At 37.4% G+C, this 27209-nt stretch overlaps 1 protein-coding gene across 2 annotated transcripts; it reads left to right on the forward strand.

The window, feature by feature from the left end:
- Window positions 1-2254: 2254 nt before the first annotated feature.
- Window positions 2255-27198, forward strand: PPP1R42 (protein phosphatase 1 regulatory subunit 42). Of its 2 annotated transcripts, none has more exons than XM_087735336.1 (9): window positions 2255-2371; window positions 3824-4034; window positions 6283-6449; window positions 6891-7029; window positions 9128-9244; window positions 15136-15253; window positions 16536-16664; window positions 17935-18088; window positions 25535-27198. In XM_087735336.1, exons 2-8 carry the CDS (start codon window positions 3906-3908, stop codon window positions 18069-18071), a joined length of 936 nt encoding a protein of 311 aa, XP_087591462.1. In that variant the 5' UTR covers window positions 2255-2371; window positions 3824-3905; the 3' UTR covers window positions 18072-18088; window positions 25535-27198. The 2 variants fall into 2 exon arrangements, with proteins under 2 accessions (XP_087591462.1, XP_087591470.1); XM_087735344.1 differs by lacking the exon at window positions 2255-2371 and adding an exon at window positions 2662-2745.
- The last annotated feature ends 11 nt before the right edge of the window (window positions 27199-27209 follow it).

Below are 27209 nucleotides of genomic sequence, written 5' to 3' on the forward strand. Positions count from 1 at the left end.
GCAATATATTTTGTCACTGACCAGCTGATGCACTTGTATGTTCCAACACAGCAAGCATATAACGTATGAAGTTTTATTTTCAGTGAATTTTCATATGCTTAATTGGTAGAATCACAGAATGGGCGAGACAGGAAGGGACCTCCGCAGGGCATCTGGTCCAACGTACTCACTCAGACAGGGCCCCCTTGAGCCGGCTGCCCAGGACTGTGTCCGGGCAGCTTTTGAGTATCTCCAAGAATGGAGACCCCACAACCTCCCCTGGGCAGCCTGTGCCAGTGCTCCATCACCCTCACAAGGAAAAAGTGTTTCCTGATGTTCAGAGGGAACCTCCTGTGTTTCAACTGGTGCCCATCGTCTCTGGTCCTGTCACTGGGTGCCACCGAGAAGAGCCTGGCTCCATCTTCTTCATTCCCTCCTACCCAGTAGTTATATACATTGATGAGGTCCCCATGAGCCTCCAGGCTGAACAGACCCAGCACTCTCAGCCTTTCCTTACAGGAGAGATGCTCCAGTCCCTTCATCACCTTAGTGGCCCTTTGCTGGACTCTCCCCAGTATGTCCATGTCTCACTTGTACTGGAGAGCACAGACCTGGGCCGAGCACTCCAGGTGTGGCCTCACCAGTGCAGAGGGGCAGGATCACCTCCCTCCACCTGCTGGCAATGCCCCTCCAATGCAGCCCACGATACCATTTGCTTTCTTTGCAGCAAGGGCACGTGGCTGGATCACATTCAATTTGGTGTCCACCAGGACCCCCAGGTCCTTCTCTGCAAAGCTGCTTTCCAGCTGGCCAGCCTGTGCTGGTGCCTGGGGTTGTTCCTCCCCAGGGGCAGGGCCTTGCACTTCCCCTTGCTGAACTTCTTGAGGCTCCCGTCAGCCCGTTTCTCCAGCCTATAGAGGTCCCTCTGGATGGCAGCATGACCTTCTGGTGTATCAGCCACTTGTCCCAGCATTGTGTCATCAGCAATTAATTAATTCATTTTAAAAGGCACCAAAAACGTTGATATATTGATTAAAAAAAACCCAAACAACCCCCAAATGGAATAATGTTTCATCATACGAATAATGTATTAAACATTTGCTAACTTTTTTTATAGAACATTGCTGTTAAATACAGTATCCACTCAATTTATTTAACTATTAACCCTCCTAAGGGCCCCTTAGGGCCACAAAAATGGTCAGAGGGATGGAACACCTCTGCTATGAGGAAAGGCTGAAAGAGCTGGGGTTGTTCAGCCTGGAGAAGAAAGGCTGCAGGGAGACCTTAGTGCGGCCTTTCAGTACTTAAAGGGGGCCTACAAGAAAGATGGGGACAGACTTTTAGTAGGGCCAATAGCGATACGACAAGGGGTAACGGTTTTAAACTAAAGGAGGGTAGATTTAGACTGAATGCAAGGAAAAAATTTTTTACGATGAGGGTGGTGAAACACTGGAATGGGTTGCCCAGAGAGGTAGTAGATGCCCCAACCCTGAAAACATTCAAGGCCAGGCTGGATGGGACTCTGAGCAACCTGCTCTAGTTGTAGATGTCCCTGCCAATTGCAGGGGGGTTGGACTAGATGGCCTTTAAAGGTCTCTTCCATCCCAAAGCATTCTATGATTCTAATTTCAGCATGGGGGAAAGGAACCACATAACTTTTTTGCCAGTAACTCATGCTCACTAAAATGCCTGGCATGCAGGAAGAAGTGGTCATACCAGATGAAAAATCTGCAGGTAAACAAAATTTAAGAATACATAGCATTATTAAGATATTAGTAAGGCAATGAGCTCCTCATAGGGCAGATGTTGTTCAAACTCCATTTGCATTATCAGGTTTCAAAGTTTTCTTCTGGGATATTCCCCTGTTGCGATTCCCTCTTCCACACACTCCTGAGACGGGCTGACAGGCCGCAGCTAGCCGAGGGGCCACCCTCACTGTGGGACATGCCTGTGCCCTTGACCTGTCGCACAGAAACCCTCTTTTGCCTCGGAGGCGTAACCAGGCCCATAACTGCAGGCTAAGAAGCAACACCCACTCCCCCACCCCGGCTCACCCTTGTGGTCTAGCCAGGGGAGGCAAGGCCCCCAGCGAGCCCCAGCAGCCCTTTCCCCACAGGCCGCCTCAGGCCTTGCCCCCCTCACAGCCGCTCAGACGACGGCGCCGAAGTGCCCCGCCCGCCTCTGCTCGTGCACCGCCCACAGCTGCGCAGGCGCAGCCCCGCCCGCCTGCCCCCGGCCGTGCTCTGTCCTCAACGCTGATTGGGTGGGGAGGGCGCGCGCCGCAGCCGGCGGCGGGAGCCTTGGGCCTTCTCGGCGGTTGGCGTGCGGTTGCCACGGCAACCGGGGGCGGGGGAGGCGCTCGCACCGCCTCTCTGCCCGCCGTCCCCTTGAGGTGAGGGGGCGAGCGGGGCCGGGGCAGGCCGGGGCGGGGGGCTCTTCCCTGGGCCGCCTGGGGAGAGGGTGGTTGGGAGCGGATCCTGCCTCTTCCTTCCTGCCCGCTACCTGTCCCTCTTGCCTTACGGGCAGGGACATCAGAGCAGCCTTCCCGCGGGTTGCGCTGGGTGGCGGCTGGTCCTTGTCGTCGTCAAGCCTTCTGCTGGGGGCCGAGGCGGGGGGAGAGGGGGGCGACAGTGCCAAATCACAGGGCTCTAGGAGCTGGGGGAGCGAGAGAGACCTGCCTCACGGAAAGCCCCCGCCCTGGCAGCCCGCCTTTCCCTTGCTGCTACTGCTTGTTTTGGAAGAAGGTCTAAGGAAAGGCTCTGAAAGGTATTTTGTGTAAAAAAAGCAAGAAAGAAGCACGCTTCTCAGTAAAAAAAAAAAAAAAAAAAAAAAGCGCCTTTCAGCTTTTCTTCTTCCCCCACCTTTTAAAAAAAAGAAAAAAAACCAAAACCCACAAGGATAAGGGGGAACTACTGAGCTTCAGCCTTGCTTAGTAAATAAGGAAATTTCTTCTGTCTTCACAGTTTCAACCTTTGCTTTTCCTCAGTTTCTCATAAATGTACGACTGGCAAGGAGGATTCTCTGTGCCTTGGTTTATGTGGCTGCATGAGTTTTAGTATTGAGATGCTTTTTGCTGTCTCCTCAGTTGTTTTGATACGCTGATGTGGGGGTATTATGTATTGGCTAAAATATGTAATGTACATTGTATTACGTACAGGCTAAAAAAGCAACCTTTTTATTCTGAGTTGTTAAGTTATATTTGTTAGGGTATTTTTATCCCCAGGCCGTTTACACATCCAGTTCGAAATATGTGTCTCGCCTTCTTCCTTCCCCGCCGTTCCCTGATTTATAAGCTCACTTGCAACAATGGCCAGAATTTAAAAAAACAAATTGGTTTTGTTGTGAGAGCCTCTACAGAGCCATAACAAATGCACAGGCAGTTGTGTGCATGACAAAAGGGCCGTGCAAATCCATAAACAGTACTGTAGCTTTATACCACTTCTCACAGCCTGTAAAACCTGCTATAGTGACTAATGTATTTTCTAACTAATAATTAGGTTATGAGCTGCCATTAATTAGTTATTTGTGTGAGAATTACTTCAGCTGTGGACCATTGTGCTCATATTTCTATATGAAAAAGGTGAAGATGACGGTACAACCTTAAGCACACTGAAACAAAAAATAAAATATAACAATGTATTTCAAATGTTATTTAATACACTAAAAGTTTGAAAAAATGACAGCAAGAAAGGGGTAGTTTTTTATAAGCAGCAAAGACTACATAATTGTGTCACTGTAAGCAACAAGGGAATTGGTGGGGAAACATCAGATTTGAAGTATACCTGTAAGCTTTGTTGAAGATCTGGGGTACAAGTAGTATAACATTTTCCTTTTTGTTTTTAAGGCATTTTATAAAACTACTTGCAAGAGCACGTGGAACACACTATTAAAAGAAGCGGTAGAGCAGTTTGGCCTATTACAGAACTATGGTTCAACTAACAATGGACCTCATTGCTAAAAGCGTCAGTCACAAGAATCGCAATGAAGAGGACTTCGGACGGTATCTACGAAAAGTAACTCACCTGAATTTATCAGATAAAAATATAGATGCAATTGTAAGATTTATTTTTCTTTATTCCTTTTAACCTGGCTACTCAAATGTTTTGCAGTTAGTGTTCAGTTGTTTATAGCTGGGGAGACAAACAAGCAAAGCCAAGTTTCTATTTTGTAACAGCTACACTACATTTGAACATTTATATTGACTAGCAGTTTAGCCTTAATAATACATCTGTTTGGAAACATGCTTCAGCATTCACTGCTGTTATTGTGTGGAACACGGCTTGGATGTAAAAGTGTTTAAATGGATTTTAAATGTGTGTGCATTTGAAATGTGAAAATAACCTTTCAGCTGTAGTTTTTCATATAAAACATCAAAGCGGGCGACTGTAACTCCAGCAGTCTGCAGGTTTCTTCTTATCAGCCTGACTCTTTTTCCTTTATGTGGCAAAAATCTTGTTGAAGTATTTCACTTACCTGAAACTGTGGAAATACACATCATCTGTGTAGCAGACAAGAAAGATATTATCAGAACACTAACTATTTTTGCCATTAATTAATTAAAATAGAAAATCCATGTGAGCAATTACACAAGAGAGATGAACTGAAGTATTAAAGTATTTTTTGCAGTATTTCACAGAACTATTATAGAAATCTGCAGCTCTAAAAATAAAAACCGAAACAATTTACTGTTTTGATTATTTCATACAATTGCTACATTGTGAAAGGAGCTTTCAGGAAGTCACCAAAATGGAAATGATAACTCCACTTGCTTACCTCTTTACCCACTTAAGAAAGACAATATTTCAAATTAATTATTTAGACCTGACACTTTTCCTATAGAATATAGCCAGGCTGTTGCCATTGAACCAGTTGGTGTAGGGCTTTCACAGCAGTGATCTAACTCTACTGAAATCTAGCTATAGTGTTCTCAGAGACTTTAGGTCTGAGGTTAAAAACTAAAGTTCATATTTTCAACAGTTTGTTTTTTTTATTTAAAGACTTGTATTTATTGATTATTACCTTTATAAAAATACAAACTGTGGATAGAAGATCAGGTAAGGAACTAGTAATTTTGCAGATCAGTTTTTTTTTTTTTTTTTAAAGGAAGTAATAATGATATTACATACTATTAAGTGCAACACTTATTTTATTCTTGTTAATGCCATATTTTTTCTCGTCTTGGGAATTTTACAAAGAGTTGTTAACTCACAGCACAATCTTTTCAATCTATCAGTGATTTATTCCTTAGATTTCAGAGGAAGTCTGAGAAAGGAAAGGGGAGTTCAGGAACAGGATACAAGCCAAGTGAGGTTAACACATTTGGACTGGTGTAGTGGCTTTTTCAAATTAGTCAGGTTAAAATCTACTTTTTTTTTTTTTTTTAAATTGCTCCCTGGGGCTTATTAATTTAAAAAATAATCCATGACCTTTGCATGACTAAACCTGCAAACTTAAGCCAGTCCTCCTTCCTTTGAGTTTAATAATAGAAAATTTATACAGGTTTCAGTAAGTCCTGAGTTAATGCAAATCCCCTCAAGATACTGAGTACATTTTGAAATTGCTGAACCCTGAACAACTGAATTGTTGTGTATGGTGGATTTCTGCTTTAAAAGTGTGATTTCAGTCAAGAAGATTAAATGGTTTGTTCTATGTGAACAGATCCATGCAAGAAAATAGGTTTATTCATCCCACTCCTAGGAATGTGCACAGCCATAGCAAGTTACTAATTTGATCAGTCCATTTGATTAGGACTGGTTCATAAGATGCCTTAGAGAAGTTTAACAGAAACCCTCATAAGAACATGTGATGTTTTAGTTATTTAAGAAGAATACATTCAAAGAAACTTGACATTTGAGTGGAATCTTAAACTCAGAAGTGTATTAAAATACATTGAAGAGTGAGTTTTTGTATAAATCAATATTCCTTTGCCAAGAACTGGTTTCCATTACATCACTGAGGTTTGATGGAGACAACTACACTAACAATTGTGCTTTTCTGAAATCCACCTGATGAAGGCAAGGAAGGGAATGAAGTCACACACAGAGGATGTGATGTACCTGCTGCTGATGGCTGTAGTCCTCAGCTTCTGTATGGCAGAACAGCAGTGATTTCAGTCTTAAATCTATGCAGGAGATGATTACTGACACTCAGTTTTTCTAGGAAAAATAGTTGTTAAAAGTGTTTGTTAAAGGTGAAAACGTATAAATCATGCAGCAGAACTTAAATATAAAAACAATCAGCAGCTTCCAGAAGCAGGCGGTGAATGAAATCTATGTAGAGTTAATTTGTTATTGTTTATTTCAGGGTGACCTCTCTTTGTGTAAAAATCTTAGAGTTCTATATTTATATGATAACCAAATCAGTCGAATCCAAAACTTGGACTTTGCTTCAAATATAACACACCTTTACCTTCAGAACAATTGTATTACACGTATAGAAAACCTCTCATCGCTGAAAAACCTTGAAAAACTGTAAGTTGAAAATCATGTATGTATTTTACTAGTAAAAGAACAATTATTGCACTAAGAAAATAAAAAATTATGTAGCCAGTAAGGTCCTTTCAGCTCTTAAATGTTGCTTTTCAAATCAAAGTAATTGCTTATGATTTTTTAACAAAGTGTTCTATGATATAAATAAAGTGATGGCATATCATCATAACATATTTATTTGCATTTAAATTATTTTCCTTTTTCAGCCAATTGATACTAATAGTAGCAATATATAAAACCCCTAAAAAAACCTTGGATCTGTTAGCTGTATGTTCTACTTGCATGCTAGGTTATTTACTTTTTCTATTATAATTTCCAAGTATTATTCAATAATATTTAAAACATTTTTTTTAATATATTGAGGCCTTGTGTTAGCTTTTGCTTTCAGAGGATATTAAATCTATTTTGTGTTCTATTCTGCAGGTATTTGGGGGGAAACTGCATCACTGTAGTAGAGGGTTTGGATAAATTAGAAGAAATAAGGGAGCTACATATTGAAAGTCAACATCTCCCGCTTGGTGAAAAGCTTCTGTTTGATCCAAGGTCTCTTAGGTCCCTGGCAGTAAGTGCATTTTGAGAATTTCCATGAGCCCAGTATTTTTAAGAGAAGTAATTAGGACTTGATCACTCTGTGTTTTCCTTTTCTCCCAGCTGGTGTCTTTCTTTCAAATTCTACCAAGGACTCCCATCCCATTTCTCCCATAAGCAAGGAGTCCAGCAGATTCTACTTCATTTATTTTTCTATGAAGCATGGAAATACAAATAAAGTTAGAGGGGAAGTAAGGAAATGTGTGGATAGCCTATACCAACAGAATGGGAAGGGGTAGGAATTCATCACAGTTATCTTAGTTTACTTAGTTTGTAGTGAATTATTTTGTTGATAGTAGTTTATTTACTGCCTCCTGTATTTCTCTAGAGAAGGCAATGGCAAAAGGTGCAAACAGCTTTTTTTCTGGATATTAGGGGCAACACAATCAAAAACATTCAGTTTTAGTCCTGCAATTTTTCTATGTTGTGATATGTCAAGATTTCAGGAAAGTCAACTTTTGAAGTTTTCTTTCAACGCTAATTGCTCAGTAAACATCAATGTATTGTTGAAGTAGTTGAAAAAATAGAGTTGATTTACTAATAGATGTAGTTCTGTACTAAAAAAAAATCATCTTGCTGTGTCTCCTAAAGTGTAGTCAGGGCTTGATGAGCTTTTTTTGTGAAGATAAAGAACTCACTGAAATTGTTCTTGTGTATATCATAAACGTTTGACCTAGCTCTGATTCTTGCTGTTTTGAAATTAAGTAATCCTAGACATGTATGGCCATTTTCCTTTAACAGAAATGAGCCATTCCTGTGGGAGCACTTTTACTTTGTTCCTTCTATATTGGAGAAATGATGAAAGTAGAGGGAGGTTATATAGCTATAATCTTCCTGGGATAACTCGTATACTTCAGTGTTTCTCAGTATCCTGGCCTAGAGTCACTAGCATTTTGTTCTTCATGGCTTTTATTTAAGGTCTTTTGGTGTGGTGTTTTTTTTGTTTCATTTTTTAAGAAACAGTTTGCATTCTTGACCATGTAACATCTTTGTGGAAGCTACATCTAAAAACATTCTATTTTTATCCGTCGAGTGCTAAGTGTTTGGTCTCTCTTTAAGATATCACTTCTTACTTCATCTTCTTCTATCTGTTTCTGGCTCTTAATGCTGTCAGAGATAAAAGAGCCAAAAACATGGGACCATATAGCTCTCTGTGTACCACAAACAAATGTTCGACGACGATGACAATATCGTGAATCTTTTGACTGAGGAGATTAAGTTTATGCACTGTGTGTATCAGGATGATACTGGTAATTTCTGCCTACAGTGTAGCTCTTGGTCAGATTTTAGAAGGGGGTTACATTTCCTGTATACACTGCTGAAATAGACATTTTCTAACTAACGGTAAATCCCATATCTCAACCCACTGGATTAGGTGCCCTGTTTCATCTTCTGGAGATACAAGCTTATTTTTCCTTCTGTGTGAAACTCCATGAAGTATTCCCTGAGATAAACACCTGAAATGCATTTACTTTTTATTTAGAATGTAAAGATCTCTCTGACTATTTGTCTGTTACAAAAGGCAAAGTGCATTATGTGACTCACTAGTGTTCCAACAAAGGGGCAAGGAATAGAGGTATGTATACCGAGAGGTTTGTAGGATCAAGCCTGAAAGAAAAAAAGTATAGTCCAGCTGTTAAACGAGACTATGTGGGTATCAGATGTGGATTTCAGCTCTGTGCAGTTCAGATGTAACCTTGGAAAAGGCAGTCAATTTCTGTGTTTGTTTTGTACTTCAAACGTAGAATTAGTAGCACTTGCAGAACTCTGTCAAGCATTTGAACGTGTTTAGAGAAAAACAAAAGTTCTGTGTTTACAAAGAATTTCTGAAATAATTGAGAAATTATCTTACTTTGGTTTGACTTTCTTGACAAAAAAACCCCAAATAAACAGCATTTTACGACAAGATGCAAGGCCAACATAAAACAATGTGTGAGGTATGTGGTAGTTGTATTTGCATATTTCTGCTTCATATGCATGTTCTTCCTTTAAGAGAATTTTCTGTAAGAATTTAAAACTTGACTCATGGATGTCATGAAAAAAAATTTCTTTTTCTGCTTTTCTTCCTCCAGAAATCTTTGTCTGTGTTGAATATCAGCAATAACAACATTGATGAATTAGAAGAACTGGCAATTTTGGAAAATCTTTCTTATCTTAGAGCAGTTGACAATCAACTTCAAGATATGAAGGTATTAAAATAAATACTTGTTCTATTTAGATAAGTAATCAGTCAAATTCATCTTTATCACTAAACAGATGAGTAAAAATAAACTTTACTTCTACAGTTACTGAACCTCTGACTTTCCAAGCATGCTGTCTTTTCTCCTCCAAAAAATCTTGTTGAGATTAAAAATGGAGAACCATTTATCTACGATGTCCAAATGTCCTTTAATCCTACGTAAAGTGGCAATTGTGCATGCATCTATCAACTGAGTAGTAAACGCATGGAAGTTATAATTATAATATAATATGTCCAAAAAGTAGAGTTAGTGTGAATGTTTTGGCCGAGTACTACGCGTGGCTTAGTTTGCAAAGATGACGTGGCCATTGTTTGCTAATTAACTTGCAATATTTTACCATATTACAGTTTTTAGTTCTCCGTTTTAATGTTATAAAAGCCTCTTCTTGGATATCAGGTAATCCAGCCGATTTTGCAGACATTCTAATATCAAAATGACTTTTCGACTATCGTTGCTGGACTAGCATAAGAAGTATTTGTCATGAAAGTATACATTGAATTTCTTTCATAAATTTCTGCTAAGGAAAGACATGTCTTCATAAGCAAGAGCTCTGACTTCCACAGTAGCAGCTAAAACAAAAGAAATAAAAGTATTTATGCTCTTCCTTTTGCAGTAGTGAATGCAGTTCAAACATAATGTTCTAGACTTACAATTTCCAGCTTATCTTCTCAAAAAGGAACAGGAGTATTGGCCTTGTTACTTCTCATTATTTTTGTAAGTTATGTCGTCTTCTACTTCTTGACATAAAGAGCAGCTAAAAAAATAATTTTAGTGTCATGCTAGTAACTGATTATGAAATTTCTGTTGAACAGTATGCTGGCACCATCATTGCACAGTGGAGGCATGGAACAAACTTTATAAATTACTTAATAAACACTGTTTTCATTTCATATAAACCATAGGCATTAGTGTTCTGCTTTTTTTGAAATTTATATTTTTATTAATAAATACTAAAATGAATTGGCTTAAATCGTAACCCAAATCACCAAGACAAAGCCTTGATTAAAATAAACTCTTTCATTACTGGTTTGCATATACATTCTGTTTCCTTAGAGAAGTTAACTTTCATTGGTTAGTAATTATTAAAATAACTATTCTTATTACTTCTTAGAACACTTAATATCTTTAAATTAAATTTGGCAGTTCTTTTTACTAATGAGGAGATGCCAGTACTTTGTCTGCACAATCCAGCAATTTTCTAGGTCAACATACTTTATTTGGATTCTTTATTTTTTCATTTTAATATTAAAAAATGTTGAATGATGCATTTCTTTTTTACTAGAGAATTATTAATGTATTGTATTTCAAGCTGTGTTTCTGGCTGGCAGTTATGATTGAATTCATATCGACATACAGTTCATGTAGGCTTTTGCTGGGTAATTAAAACCATATTGGATGTGTTGGTTACATCAAATAACAGTAAGCTTTTTTAAATAGGTAGTCTCTCCAAAGCTTCCCTTTTCAAAAGGATGCCTTTTCTAAATAAAACATATTACAGTGATTTTTTTAATTGTCTTTTTTCTTTCTTATAAATACAAAAGACTTCAGTTGTGATAATCTTAAAAGGGGATTGTCTTAGCCAAAGAACCAATTATTTTTAAGAATGAGGATGTCAGTTCAGAGACAGTGTTTTCAGTATCTCAGAGGAAAAAACAGTATCTTCTGAAACAGAATAAGGAGAGGACAAAAAGACTGTATTATTCAGTAGCTGTGTATGTATTATTTAATCATTATTAAAAGGCATTATTTCATCATCAGGAAGATCAGAGTTAATATTTACCTAAATCAATTAGACATTTAGATTTCCATGTTACATGGTCACAGCTTTTTAAAAATTATGTGGTTAGCATTTGAGTTAGCTGCTGCTGCTATCAGTTACACCTGGATCAAGGTCTGGTAAACTTTGAAAGTGACTGTCCTGTGTGTTTTCTAAACAATCACCAAGTTCTGAAAATATGGAGCAGATAGGGTATTTCTATTCATATCCTTGCAGACCTGTAAAATTAATGAATGTGTCTAACATATAGTGTGATGCAGCTGAATATCCAGCTTTCCAGCTACAATTACTGTGGTTTAGGGATTGCATTTTAGTAGGCTCTACTTATCACTAATACAAATTCCTATTTGAATAAAAAAAACCCAAACTGTTGAAAAAAGCAGTAAGCCATGCAAAATACAAAAAAAAAGTCAGTTTTAGATATATTTAAGAGGCTTTAACTTACAGTGAACATCTAGCAGGAGAGCAATTTGATACATCCACTCACTTTAAAAAAAAAAATAGTTGAGGGAAGTTTTGAGTATGTTTCAATTTTTTTGCAACCCTGAATTTCGTGATTCCATGGCTTGCATTATTCTACAGCTGTGATAGCTGAAAGGATTTTAGGGGGTATACAATTGTACTACATATACTTAATTGCTTCTGCTGGCTGAACTTGTTACACGCAGCAAAGGCTCTTTCATTCCCACACAAGCTGCCTCCATTCTCCTCCATCTTGCCTCTCTGTTTTCAAAGCTCTGAAGTATACCTCTTTTTCGTGCCAAAGGCTCTACGTCCCCCCTTTTCCCATTCCTGCTTCCCCATCACTGCCATCAAGAACGTCCCCAGGAATGTTTCGCATTGATCGGAGACCGTGGCGGTGCTGCATGACAGAGAAGTGCCAAAGAGCTCTGTACCCAGCTTTGCTTCACCCGGTGGGAAGAGAAGCTGTAGAGGAGCCATCCAGGTCTTGGCAGGGCTGGTCAACAGCAGTGATCTGTGTAGCAGAGGTAGATGGCAGCAGGAATAATACGGAATCTTTGCAAAAGAAGGAAATGTGAAAGGCATGAGAAATGCATGAAATACAATCTTCTCATGTAGACTTTTCTCACTTTTATATAATTAGTATGATTATTTTATATCTAAACATGTATCTCAGGTTTTTTCACATTATTATGAAAACCCATACTCCCTCGCTTTTCAACAATGCCACGTTGATTTCAGCGTAGTTGAAAATTAGGGCTAGTAAATTCAACCACTTAAGGTTCTGGCTAATTCAGGGCATTGTTAGCATAATTAACAGACATCAAGGCATATGACCTCGTTTCACATGACTGAAGTTTATATAATGCAGACTGAAGAGCAGACAGAACAAAATTAAGTAATTTTTCTCAATTCATGCAAAATAACTTACTATGACTAGCTACCACATGTAAAAAGCATGTCTTAGGTCAGTTACCAAGAATATAATTGATCTTAATAGAATTGGCTTTTCTTTATTTTCTGTTTCTTGCTACTTCATTTATTTATCCTATCGAGCTTCTGGTTTACTTTAGTCAGGTTTGCAAGGACTTCTAGGCTGCAGTGTATTTGGGTTGGAATACTAAGGGAATTTTTTAAAAACATTATTCCTATTAAAAAAAACCCCACAACTATTTCTGTTTACAAAAAGCCAGAATATTATTTATTTATTAATTACATTAGTTTTGGGAAGGTTATGACTTGTGTGAGTATTTGGATAGATAGAGAAAATATAGCTAGATATACCTATAAAAATCAGTATTTCCTAAGTCTTTCATTTATTCAACCTCTGCCCGATATTGATTATGACAAGCGGATATCACAAAAGATGAATTCATTCACTTCAGAATCGAGTCAGGAACAAGAGAAAAATTATAGATTTTCTCAAATAGATTATGACAGGTAGTCAAGATGGTGACAAATTGCTGTCTGTGGATGTAGTTAGGGCAGTTGGACTAGACATTTCCGATAAAAACTGGAGCATACTGGTCAAATACCAATTCTTAAATGGCCATCATTAATTGGTAAGAACGTTATTGCCAGCACTACAGCTGCCTACTAAGGCACTTGCCCTTCCCCCTCTTCCCCCCCCAATAGAATATAATTTGCTCGTCAGTATTTTGTAGCAGACCTCAAAGTGATAGCATGACATGATCATTTATCAAACGGAGACTGCCCAGAAGAGTGTCTGGTCCCTTTAGTACAGCTTATTGAAAGGCTGGGAAGTGAAAGCACTTTATTAGAGACAGGAAGGCAATGAACAACTAGAGCGTATCGAAAGGGTAATCATATTTCAGCACAGGATTAGTGTGCTCTTAGATAAACATACACTGGAGTAAGCATGTTCTGGGTCATTTATCAAGTAAGTAACAGCTAACAAAAATCTACAGGACTCTCTGTGTACATTCCTCAAAGTTAAACTGTATACATCTTATTTCAGTAATAGACAATTTTGTGTTGCAAAACTATTACTTGAAAAAATTCTTTCTAGTGAAATCTTGAACACATTACAGATTTCAATGACAATGCCTGAATGCTCAGGTAAGAATAAATAAATACATTTGCTAAATGCTATTTCTCTTTTAGTAAGCCTAGCCTAAAATATTTTTCACCTAAATTATTGTGTTTGTGATTAAGTGTTAGCACCTAAACTGTGGGGATTATCATGTTGCTATTCTGATACATGCTGATAAAGCTTTGCTGTGTAACGATATGAGATTCATCAACATTTCTTCATGTGGACTGGTCCTCAGAGTTTCTTGCAGTGTTTTATCAGTCTTGCTCCTCACAGAACCAGACTTTTGCTCTCTATTTTTCTGAAAAGATGTTATCATCACTGGATAACAATAGATGATATCACCATCATCATCGATAGACAAAAAGGTGGTATGAGGCTGTGCTGCCACTTCCTCTTCCATGTGATTTTTCTAAACATGTATTATATAACCCATAGAATATTCCCAGGAGGATTTTCTACCAAGGGAGTAGAGCCTGCAAAACTGGAATTCTCCTTGCTTGTGTTACCCAGATGATTTTCTAAATTTGAAGGAGCTAAGAGATATCTGCATTGCTAGATACTTCATTATTGGCATCAAGCTACAAAATTCTACAGACTTTGCAGTTTAGAATCTGTCACATCATGATTAGTAGATTTTTTCCAAATTATTATAACTGTAGAACATAAATTCTCTCTCCCCTGGTATTCATACAGATTGTTTTGAATCCCTCCTTAAGGTTTTCACACATATAAGGAAGCCTATCAAGAATGACAGTTAAGTGAAATTTTGAAAAGAAAGTATTTCAGAAAGTAGGATATCTGAGTAGAAAGGACCAATCTGCTAAGCTTTGCATCCTTTTAACTTGAATTTATTGTGTTTAAAAGACAGAAGAAGTTTTATCTAGGTCATACTGCCCTTGGGTAACCAGACAGAAACTCAGATGGAGAAAAGTATATTTCAAAGATTTCACTATTTGGGCCAATACTATAACTGACCACCCATGGTTATGTAGGGGGGGATTACTGTTTCTCTGTAAAATACAGTTTTGCATATATATAAAGAGAGAGGCAGTCTACTGTGGTTTGCACGATTTTTAGCTTTTTTTAGAGTCTGTTCTTTCTCTGTAAAGTATTTATTCTTCCACAATTTTTTCAAAATCTAATCACACACTGATACTCCCAGGGCTCTGTGAGACCACGGGGATGCATTAACAGACACTACATATCATACTAATTTTTTGGCTGGTAATTCCTCGGCTTCAGGTGCTTATAAGTGGGATTGTAGTGGTAATTTTCCATAGCCAGCATTACTATATCCTTCAAAATGCAGAGTTTTCCAACTGCATCACCATTTCTGCTGTGCAATTTTGATATATTTGGGGAATACTACGCACCACTCTATTTGAAAATGCACATTCTTAATGTGCATATTAATACATGAATAGTCTCATTGAAGTTATTTCTGTGTGCAGGATTTGGGCCTGGCTGAACAAATCACGTTACTACTGAATATTACTCTGGAGGAGGAAAAATAATCACAATGTTCTGTTCTTGTATCAATTGCAGGATTTGGAGGTTGTATTACACAAATGGCCAAAGCTACGCAGAATGGATCTTACAGGAAACCCCATCTGCCAGAAGCCAAAGTACAGGGACAGCATTGTAGTAGAGTCACGAACTTTAGGTAAAAAATAAAACTAATAGCCAACCCCAAAACCCACCCACAACCCTCACTGTTTTAGGACGTAACTGATACAGTCCTTCTTGAATGGCACTATGTATGTAAACATAATTACTGCCATAGATATTTATGTCAAATGATAAATTTTTAATTTATGTACAGGTAATGTAGCTAAAACTGTTTATGTAATCAACTGCACAAACCGTGTTGCTTAGCTTTTGCTATTAGTAGTAATAATCATTTGGTTTATAATAGATGATTGCTGAGATTTTTATAAGACAATAGGACTTTTTTTGTGTTCATATTCCAGACGTTGTGAAACCGATTTTCAAAGATAAGTTTAGTCTACTCCCCTATCAGCCTGTAGTAGTTGCTTAGGTGTTTTAGTTGTACAGTTACAGCTGTAAGGGTCATACCTTACCGTGTTTGAATTTGTTATATAACGTTTGTCCTTAAAAGCAGTTTACACTTATGTTACAAATGTATTTGTTAATCTTAACCTTACTGTGATGCAGTTTACGTTATTATTTTGAGATAATTTTAGCACGAAAGGAAGCAACTTAGTCTTATCTATGTAAGTATTCATACTGTATAAACAAAAAATATCTGCTTTTTTTTTTGGATAACAGTGGCAATTATCTTAAAAGTTGTAAGTACAGAACTTGTTTTTTCTGAGAGTATAAAATATCGGCCATTAAGAAAAAGAAAAAGCCTATCTGCACAATGAAAATAACGGTGCCTTAGGACAGTTCTAATGCAGCCTAAATTTGTAGCCAAATGAGGTATTTCATTTGGTCTGACTCAAAAATGCAGCTGCAACCAAGGAAACATAGAGCACAAGCTTTATGGCACCTAAGTGAGCAACGTTAACCTTAAAGAGCCAAATCTGTCTGTCTGCCTTCATGATCAGTAGGATTCCTTGACTGCTAAGACATGCAGTTTCCCTCTCTCAACCTGAATTTCTGCATCTCTATATATATTTTGTGTAAGAGCATAGCTTTTCTTCAAAACTTTCTATAAGGTGTTGCACATTAACTGAATGTGAAATATATTTTTTACTCTTGAAAGTTATCAAAATAATAGATGCTTTCTTTTGTAATTCAGGCATGTCAGCTCACTCTTGCAGCTTGAATATTAATATCAAGCCGTATTGGGTATTTTTTTTACCAAAAGACAAAAAATATTTGAAAGAGCAAATATAGAACCAGTACACGTTACATACAGCTTTGTACAGCCTTTTAGTTAACTTTGGGTATCACAGAAAATGTTCTCTTCTCTTTGACAGAATCGCTTGATGGGAAAGAAATTAAAGAAATGGAAAGACAGTTCCTAATGAATTGGAAAGCCTCCAAAGCTGCCAGGAAAAAAAACAAAGAAAGAATGACAAATGAACATGCAGCCTATCTACATTTTTGTAAGCAGACTAAGCAATTACTTCATGATTATTTGCAATATTATAGAAACAATAAAATAGCAGCTAACAGTGAATGTACTAGGAATGAGACTTGTACTGGTGGTGGGACCAAAACACAGGAGTAGAAATTGAACTTTTCCAATATAAAATTTAATTTTAGCACTAGTTCATGTGGTGTTTTTTTCCTCCCATCCCAGTCTCCCAGAATTATGGAAAGGAGTAGCTGATCCATTTTGAATGTTTGTAAATATTCATGATTACTTTCCATGGTAAAAAAAAAAAAAAAGCGTTGGGCATTCTAGAATAAATATGCATGAAATACATCAGACTTTTAAAATCTATTTGTTGATACTTATTCGATCTGTGTAAATTCCCAGTCCTTTTGAAGGCCTTCACAAGATACACGTCTAGCAGAAGTAAAAGTTTTAAATTTGGAAAGGAAAAAAAAGTCCTGGAGGAAAAAAAGCCTTAAACCTAAAAGAAAAGGCAACAAGTTCTTAAAGCGGGAAAACAAATGACTTTTGACACTTAAGCAAAACCTGAAATAAACTTTGAGTTTTTTAAAAAATGGTGGGGTGGGGGTTGTTGTTGTTATAGAGTTGACTGCAGATTAAAACATGAATGACTTAACAGCATGTCTTGCCATCTTGCAGGATTTGGAAACAGACATTAGACTTCAAATGACTCAAAATGGTTTGAATGACCATATTTATAAAATAAAATAAAATTGGTGACAGTTACACTGTTGTTTTGAGAAGATAAACTGTGATATGTAACCTAGGGGAGAGAGCATGCTCGTTGTAGCCATACTACCTCAACTTATTAATTCATGAAATCTCATGAAGATCAGTTATTTTTGAAGACATAGAGTGAAAAGCACTCAGCCTGTCAGTCTCAGCCCCAAGAAAGCTGCAGTCTGCTCAGTGTTTGGAAGCCATATGTGAATGGCAATGCTTCTGAAAGTAATATTCTGTCTTCTGAATAACTACCAGGTGCTATGTAACGGAATTTACTCCCTTTCAAATAACTCTACCTGAATATGAATACCTGCTTTAATATTCACCTTCATCAGTGTTTGCAGCACCTTCCATAATTTCATATGAAGTTCTCCATTTTCAATTATTAAATTGAGGCATTTTACCCTAAGGCTTATTACACTGTTTTCTATAACAAAATATTTTGGAACCTGTGATCAATCATACTGATTATTAAAATAGATGTGGTTTGACTTGGGATATTGAATTAATCCTTTTTTCTTTCTTTTCTGCAGCTGACTTTGAAACACCTTATCCTATTCTTCCCTTTCACTACAGTCACTCTGTGAAAGAAAAACCAAATTTTTTAGTTTTGTCTGAGATGCACAACGTTAAAAGAAAACCTCTGCCAAGAATCCTGGGAAAAAAATAAATCAGATGAAAACTCAGGTATGTTCCTCAGACATCTTCCTCTTAGTTCTGTTGGTTATTGCATGTACAGCTCTTATTGAATCAGTTGGAAAACGAGTACATGAAGGTAGAATTTAATCTGAAATCAGTTTCATGTTTTTTTAACCACGTTATAATTGTGGTCTTTATTTCTTTGAAAGACAGGATAATAGATTTCCGTTTCTGGTTATAAATCAGTAATTACTATTATTACTAGCCAATAGTAATAACTTTACTCCAGTGTTACTAGTTTCTGTCGTATGCATTTGCTTGTAATCTTCCAAAAAGGTAAAACAATATAGAAGTTAATTCTTGGAAGTACAGTTACTGTCAACAACATTGGTGAAGGTTGATCCCGTGCAGGCAGTAATATGCAGAAGGAGAAACAATCACTTTTCATCATTATAGCTTACCTCTAATAGACATGTTCCAGTGTATTATAAACGTGATGAGCATTTTCCTGTAGCATCAACTCAAGACCATCAAGATAATCAAGAAAGAAAATCTGATGTGTGTGCCTTACAGACATTTACACATTAGATGAATTCAAACAATCCACAGTTTAGCGTTCCTTACTTACATAAGCAGCCTTGTGAACTCTTAACGCAACTCTTTGTGGAACTAAAATCTGCTCATGGGGATTCGCAGTTTGGGACCTATAGTTTTTCCAGTTTTACCTGTAGTAATAGTTTAGTTCAGTATTTGGGACCTACTATCACTCCTTCTGGATGTTTAATTCTACTTTTAGCCTAACTGTTTTATTATTTATCAGCCGTACTGGCCAACAAAAAAAATCATCATTTATGCAATGCTGTAGATAAAATAAATAAATTCAACTGACGTAGGTATTCTTTTGTAACTAAATTACTAAATTTAATGTTTTATTTTACATTCAAATCAGAATTTATTAGTTTGTTTGAAAATTTAACTGGGCAACATTTAATACTATTTTATTCTTGACAATTTACCACTTTCCATTCCATCAGTTTTGTTGCTACTGATTATTTGTTCTGACAAAAAATTGCTGCCTTTCCCTTGAGAAAGGATGAAGAATTACAAATCACAGAGCTGCTCTCTTCCAAAGTATCATTTTTGTTCTTCATATGACAATGGATATTATTCCGGCCTAAAACCAAACTGAACTCGCCGTATGTGTACCTGTTCTTGGGTTTTCTTCCTGCTGCAGAAGTGGAGAAGTTTAAAAACAAGAACTGCAAGAACAATGCACTAGTTATCACAAAATAGTACTACTATGTGATTATTTTCCAGCGAATAGTCCAGGCTTGTGAAATTTAGAGGGGTACAGCCTAATACTCACGCCAAACATGCATTTTTTTTCTTTTAATTCCATTGTAAAATGAGTTTATCCACATGCTCAGTGTTCTGTCAGCCTGCATGTCATCTTTATTAGCATTCTGTCTTTTGGGCTAGGCTGAATAAAGCTATGCTTTTCATTTACCATCCCCCTTAGTTCTAATAAAGGATGGAACATGTGTGTACAGCACCTCCCAGAAAGTTATTTTCTTCAGTGTAGGAACTTCTGCTATCTCCTTGGAGATAAAGCATTCCGATTTTACTCTACCATGTTAAAAAGCTGTCCAATTGTTGAGCTGCTTTGCTTGACAAAATTTTTCCCAGTATTAAGAAGCTGGAGTACAGTCCCGGGCCTGTTGAAATCCCTCCTGACTCTAGAGCAGCAAAGATTGCATCTTGCATACTTGATTGAAATCAAAGGTTTATATTTGTATTCATTTAGATTTGCAAATTAAACAATTTGAGTGATTTTTTTGTTTTGTTTGTACTATTAGTCTAGAAGATTTTACTCTGATTCACATAAAGGATAGAATAAACTACCGTCAGATGACTTGCATTTAATATTTTCAAAAAACTTCTAAGCGGGACTTTTTATCTTGGATGCTGAAGGTTGCTTGTACATTACAATTTCATATGGAGTCACTGATCTTGGGACGTATTCTAATCTTGTTACTAGTGGAATTCCATGGAAACCAAAGAGTCTTGGGAATTAGTTAAAGGTTTGTGAATTCTCTCTTAAAATTTTTTTTGAGGGGAAAAAAAATAACTCAAAATACAGAAATATTAATTCTCAGAGTATATGCAGATACAAAATAATGAAAAATCACAGTATTCCCTTGCCAGATCCAGTAGTTAGGGATATGCATAAATTTGCCCACATGTAAAGCGAGGAAATTTTTTCAAACTGAACAAATACCGGTATTGTTTAATTGAAGTTCAGTATTAGACCAAAGAAATTAGTGAATTTTAATCCTACCCTCCGTGTTAGTCAAATAAATTATTCCAACAGATGTTTCCTCTTCCCCTATACACGCTAGGTGATGTTTGACCTTGGCAACTGAAAAACAGGCATTAAATACCTTTTTAACCTACATCTAAGATCCACTGAGGATTACATACAGCTTGAACAAGGAAAACAGCCAGTTATTACTAGATTACTGAAATATGTCATTAATCTTTCTTCTTTGATGACATAAAAACAATAGCAATTTTATATTGAATTTTAAGTTAGTTTTGAACATTTAGAGAGAATTATAGATATTGGCAGGAAGTAATTAAAAGAAAACAAATCACTTAACTGTTTTAAAGATACCTAATACCTTCCAATGGGATACACTATTATTAATTTTCCCTGAGTAGAGAAGTTGTTGAAATTTTGATGTTGTAAACTTAACCTGTAACCAGCAGTTTCTGCCCACGTTTCCGTACTCATGGAATTAAATATCACAGTAGGTATTTGTAGCAATATCGTAGCAGTTCAGAATTTGGTGGGAAAGTCACCTCTTGTCTCTCCAGTATATGTGATCAGCAATATGGTAATATTTTTAAATTATATAGTCAGCATATAATAAGTACACTGGATTGCGTCAACTAATCATAAGCCACTCTCCTAGCCACCACGCACATCCTGTATAGGTCAAGTTCTAGTTCAAATGGAAGGAACTTGCAGTGAGCAATGTTAGTTCTCCCTCTTCTTAGCTCTTTGGCAGGTGCTCTTATCAACATTTTGTTTAGTTAGTTAGTTAGTTAGTTAGTTAAATATTTATAAATGCCTTGAGGTGATTTATGAGGTCTGAAATCGATATAGGGTAATGTATATTTGATAACAGGTAAGAATGTACATGTTCTGCATGTATACTGGGCTTCTGTTTATACGAATGTAACTGGCATTATAATAAATAGAATTATTAAAGCCTATTACATAACAGGTTTTGGGGAAGGGCTGATACTGAGATTATAATGATTGAATACCCAAAACATAACTTTTACAATCATACGTTTATTTCATATTACAGAATATAGTTCTCTTATTTGAGGGGAGGGGGGGGGGTATTTTACCTCCAGGTAACATAAATCTTGTTATCTTACTGAATATCAGTTTCAGCAAACTTCTGAAAATTCAAAAATAAGAAGTATTTTCATCCTTGCCTTCAGAAAAAGGAGAAATACAGAGTTAAGATACAAACTAGTGCAGTTTTAGCTGTGCACCCTAGAGCTGGTTTCAGCCACTGCATAGCACTGTATTCAGAATGACGTGCATTAAATATTTGGAGATACCAGCTGGAGCACTTTGGCAGAGCTGGGGGCATGTTTTGAACAGACCTGGAGTGCCTTTTCCAGCAGCTATAGCCCGTCTCACTGCGTTTTCTTGGTGGTGGTGTGGAAGGAAAAATGCAAACATCTCCTCAGTGAGGTCTAGAAAGTATCCATCAGCAATAGGTGATGAAGGCTATGGAAGAGAAATGTAAGGAATTTACTTGCTGTTGAATTATTCAGCCATGATATGGGATATGAGAGGAGTCACTGTAATGCTAGATAAAGTGTAAGGATGAAGAGATGAAGTGAAGTTCTGAAATTAAATAGTGTTGCTGAAGCAGAGCTATTTGAATGGAGATCAGGGGTAAAGAGTTTCTGGTTACTGTGGCCCATGTAAGGGTTTCAGCGGGCAATTCACCGATTTAGTCGTTGGTTCCCTTTTTTCTGGAGGACATGCACTACCTGCAAAGGTGAGCATGAGTGCGTTTGTAAGATCATTATTAACATTACGGTATTGTGTATCTACATTTTCTGTATCCATGTTTATAGTCTTGCTGAATTAATTCAGTTGAATGTGGTGCTGAATGATTCTCCCCATGGTAATTCATAATCTGTTTAGAAGGAAAAATATAACTCTCATTACAAACGTGCAAGATTCTGTACAAACAGCATTATCTTCTCTCTAAACTTAAATTTCAGTAGTGGTAATTAAAAAAAAAAAAAAAAAAAAAAGAGTAGTTTTAATATATGCCAAACCTGTAGTACTTAACACTGCCACAGCATTCAGCATCCCAAAGACAGTGATAAAAGGCATCCCTTTTTGGCCATGAGTTCTACTATTTACCTGGAGACTACTGATTTGGAAATTATCCTTTCTTTCCTGTGTCCATGCCTCCCCACTTCAGTTCTCTGTGCTGCTGGCTGTGCCCAGAACTGGGAAAGAGAAAGGATCTAACATACAGTAGCAGAACACATGCACTAATAGACCCCCTGTGCCCTTGAAAAGAATAAACGCTTTTTCACATCACTGAGAGCACGCGCCCATCTCCTGATGAGCAGATTGCCAGCCGGACCACACGTACTCCTGCATGGCTGGATGACCAGCTATCATATCGGCACGTTCTTGTCAGGAGGTATGTGCCTGCTGATGGGCAAGCTGGCCGCGGCACATTTGCTGCTGCTATTTCCCAGACCTTTAGAAGACCAAATAGCACGTGCAACTTGTCAGCCACTAGTAGGTCAAAAAATTGCCGGGGCACATCTGGGTCTGCAGGCTGTAATACACTTTCAAGAACGTTGAAACCCAGACTGCTTGAAACCGTCTACATTAATACTTAGAATCATTTAGGTTGGAAAAGACCCTTAAGATCATCAAGTCCAACCGTAGGTCAATAACATTTTAAACAGAATGCATATCTAGAAAGGGCTATTCAGTGACTTTAGAGTGAGTTGCATCTTGTAAATGGCTCCATCAAAATTGTATCAGCAATGAAGTACTACTTTAGGATGGTAAAATAAACAAAAAGCAAACTCAGATCTTTGCATATCTGTTTTTCAGGTGTTCGGTGTTCATTGTAATGGTCATTAGATAAACGAAACAGACATCCAGTATGCATTGTTTACTTTTTTCCTATCCTTAGATCTTTGTTGTCAGTACTTTTACAGACTACTGTTGAGATGAAAACTCAAAACTTTGTAACATTTTTAGTCTGCTGCGTTAGCACTGAACATTTTTTATTGTGTAACTAATTTACAAAATTATAAAAAACACTTTTATATACACAAAGCATGAATCAAATTAACAAAGTAAAGACATAATGCTGTGTTTTCAGGTTTTTAAAACAGATACCAGCATGAGAGATTTAGAAAGTAATTTGAGATTAAAATAAAGACTGCTGCTTGAATAGGGATACATAAATAAATTCTGTAATACCTCAGTATAACTCTGGAAGCTATTCAGTTGAAGTCAGTTCCAATAAAACTAATTTACTGCAATGATATAAACACTGTTTCACTGTTTGCCTTCCTGCATCCTACCACGCATTCTGTAGGCATCCTCCCATATCTGAAACATTGAAAGCAGTTGCTTTAACAAACTTGAGGTGAAAACGCAATCGTTGTGCCCTCATCTAGCAAGATGAGACACTACGTTTTGGAGGACAGCGTTACAACCCCTAGTCGTATAGTAACAGCTATACCTCCTCAAATTCCCTTCCGGCGCCTGGGGTGCATCCCATCCAGTTGCAAAGACTTGGATATGTCAGATGTGCCCTAGTGGTTCCTAACTCCATCACCATCTACTGTTGGTGGTATTTCTCCCCCCTAAAAACTGTTCCTAGGACCTAGGAGGCGTGAGACCAGGCCTCGCCAGTCCAGATCCAGATGCTTTCAGAGCAATCTGCAGTACTGTTGCAGCTTTTTGGCGTGTCAGAAGTACCAAAAGGGGAACAAAGTCAGGCATCAGTGCCTGAACACCTCCCCTTGGCACTGCTCTGACCCTAATCAGAACATATGTATAGATACATAAGCTTTGTAATCACTGTGTACACATGTGAAATTTAAATCAGTGACCAAGGAAAAAATCCCATTTTTCTTACATGTCACATTAAAAATAGTGCAAGGTGTAAGTTAACGCCATATTATTTCTTTATATATGCAGGTATAAAGCAGTGCACGGAACTGCCTGTGATAGAATCAAAAAGTTCTGAGGTTGGGGAAGAAGGGGAAAAAATAGCCAAAAAACTGAGTCGGTGTTCAAGATGTGCCCATTGATTTTTCAGGATGAGGATTAAGACACATGACCTGTTAGTATGGGAAAGTATGCCATTGTAATTCAGAGCGTAACTGATAAAAATAAGTGGATCTGGAAAGTCTCTTCCAGGTTTTCCTTATGATTTGTTATCTTTGTGTACTGTACAAAGTAGGTGTCCTGACTAACAGAGCTCTGAGGGGAATCAATTAATATGTGAACCTGCTTATTCCCAGTCACTAAATGATAAATGTTATATATTGTGACTGTAACAAATAGATTTTACTTTGCCAGAAAAAAAAAAAAAAAACCAGTGAGTTTTGACTTTAAGTCACGTGGCCTTGAAGGATTCTAGGAGTTCACTGCTAAAAAAATATGTATTTGAACTTTACCTCTTCAATCAAGTAACACTGTAACCAGAGACTACAGGAATGACTGGCTACATCTTTCTGTTCTCTTAATTCTGAGCAGAATTAATTGCTGCATCAAAACCAAGATAAATCAGAGCCAGCTGTGAAATGATCCATGTAATAGACTAATACTTTAATTCAAAAAGAGAATTGGAGCAATACGCTCTTCCTTTCTTTGAGAGTAAATATATTAGACTGTCATAGTAATCACTAATTACACGTCCAGTAAAGTTGGGTATAATCAGTTACACATAGTTTGTAGTAAAATGTTTTGGAATAAAAGACTGCGTCTTATCTGATTTCATTTATATGAGAAATTGCTTTGATTATTACTAAGGTTTTTGTTTCTTGTGGAACTTGAAAATTATCAGTGGTTGATACAAATTTCTCTGGCCAAAATTGTGAACTGTCACCATTTTTGTGTCAATTTTGTAACAAGGGAATGTATAGTACTCCAGATCGTCAGATTATGTCAATTCGGATTAGTCTCCCCTCAGGCTTGGCATTGGTTAAAAAAAAGGGCTTTCATTGCATCAGTCGATATCCTCGCAATAGGTAAAGACCTTTTTTTTCGTCTGCAGCTTTTGATAATGCTGCTTATAAATTTTGTAGAAATATTGTGTGGTCTTGAGAAGCGTTAATGAAGACAGGAGCGCCGGGGGCTTTGGTGTGGTTCTGACATGAAGACCTCATCTGTCTCCTCTGATCCCTCTGTAGGTTGAGGAGGAACCTGAAGTAATGGCAGACGTTGAATTCTAAAAGCCAGAAGTTACAGGATGTGAAGATTTGGCCATTATTGGATATTTTTTTTCCTCAAAGCTTACAAAGAAAGGTATTGGCGTCTCTTTAGGTATGTTGTCTGTGTCTTTGTAATCTCAAAACCAGACAGAATGAAGTACGTTGAACTTAACGCTGCCCTTTAAGAGCATTCAGAAAAATAAGGTGACTGCCTATTTATTTAGAAGTAATGCTTTGTATTAAAAGCATGTACAGCTATCAGCGCGTGGTAGGCTAAACCGGTTGCCTATTTCTTAAACTTCCTCAAGAAAGGAGTTGGTTTTAACCAGTGTCTTACCTAGTTTGTGACCTGAATACCCGAGGAGCTGCTGCTTTCCATATGTGATACTCTTAACAGTTATGCAGAGGCACACTTGTAGTCTCTTACTTCAAGAAGAAAGGACCTATTAATACATGATTTTTGAGAAGATCTGTAGTCCCAAAAAAATAATTTCCATCATTTGGATTTTTCCAAGTTCTGGTGAATAACGTGGAATAGTTAGGAGAGAAGGCACAAGAAGATTAATGATGTCTATGCTGATTAATTTTTGGATCGGGAGCATTACACATTAATTTTACTTTGAATTCTGTTTTAAGTAACTGGGACTTGAGTTTGGCTGCTTTGCACTAGTTTGAGTAATTAAATGAGCGCTCAAGACTTCTGATATAGGAAAATTCCAAATGTACAGATAAGGAAAGGAAAGCCCAGATTGTAAATTGCCTCTGGAATAAAACCTTTCCCAGTGGAGCTTCTCTGTATGAATGTCAGCTCAGCATCTTATGCTTCAGACCCTCTCTGAAATAAGAAAGGGATTTTTCCTGAATAAGGAAATCAGGATCTGTCTTTTTGCATTCAATGTTCTGTGTGTTTTGTTACCATTTGTATTTTATTGCTCTTTGATAAAGATCATTCAAATAAATTTAACTCCTGCATGCCTTCTCCCCTTGAATAACAAGATCTTTATCTTCATTGGAAAGAAACAGATTTCCAAAACTAAGGTAGTAAATGAGTCGTACTATAACCCTGAGGTGCCGCTTGCTTCTGTTAAAGCTAGTGAGTCATTTGCCTTCAAAATAAGAAAATAGGACACAATAAATTAAGCTCTGATGTGTAGCTGTCGTTATTAGTCCATTACTGAAATGAGTATTAACCGAGCATGATACTCCTTGTCTTAGCTGTCGTCACCAAGGACATTCAGGTCGAGGAGGACAGAAACGCATACATTTAAAAGAAGTTGCTTCTTGTTTAGGCAGTTCCCAGAGAAGAAAGTCAATGCTTTCGGTGAGCGTGTCTGAAGTGGCAGCCGCCGGATTACTGACTCAACGCAGAGGATTAGGAAGTCACCTCCTGATCTCTATAGCATGGCGTTGTCTTTCCACCTTACGCTTCCCTCTGCCTCACACACACCCATTTAAAAACGTTTCATGGAGTTTTAATATTTCTCAATGTGGGTTCTGCTGTGTAAGCCATTTAGGGCGTGACTTATTTTTCATAGGTTCCGAGCATTTCTGGCTTAAAGATTTTAGTTTCTTGTATATGAAATAAAATACTCAAGACCTGAACGAATTATTCCCTATACCGAGTGGGCCACAGGGTTTCACACAGTGAATCCTG

This window comes from Nipponia nippon, unplaced genomic scaffold (genome assembly GCF_047370975.1).
Source record: "Nipponia nippon isolate SJK-2023a ecotype South Korea unplaced genomic scaffold, ASM4737097v1 scaffold_1, whole genome shotgun sequence".
In the NCBI taxonomy this organism is placed as follows: domain Eukaryota; kingdom Metazoa; phylum Chordata; class Aves; order Pelecaniformes; family Threskiornithidae; genus Nipponia; species Nipponia nippon.

Bases quoted from the DNA above. Each gene is read 5' to 3' on its own strand.
- PPP1R42 (XM_087735336.1), top strand. From the start codon at position 3,906: ATGGTTCAACTAACAATGGACCTCATTGCTAAAAGCGTCAGTCACAAG. The intron at 15,254-16,535 runs GTAAAAAATAAA...TCTCTTTGACAG, and splicing joins AGTAGAGTCACGAACTTTAG to AATCGCTTGATGGGAAAGAA. The intron at 16,665-17,934 runs GTAAGCAGACTA...TCTTTTCTGCAG, and splicing joins TGCAGCCTATCTACATTTTT to CTGACTTTGAAACACCTTAT.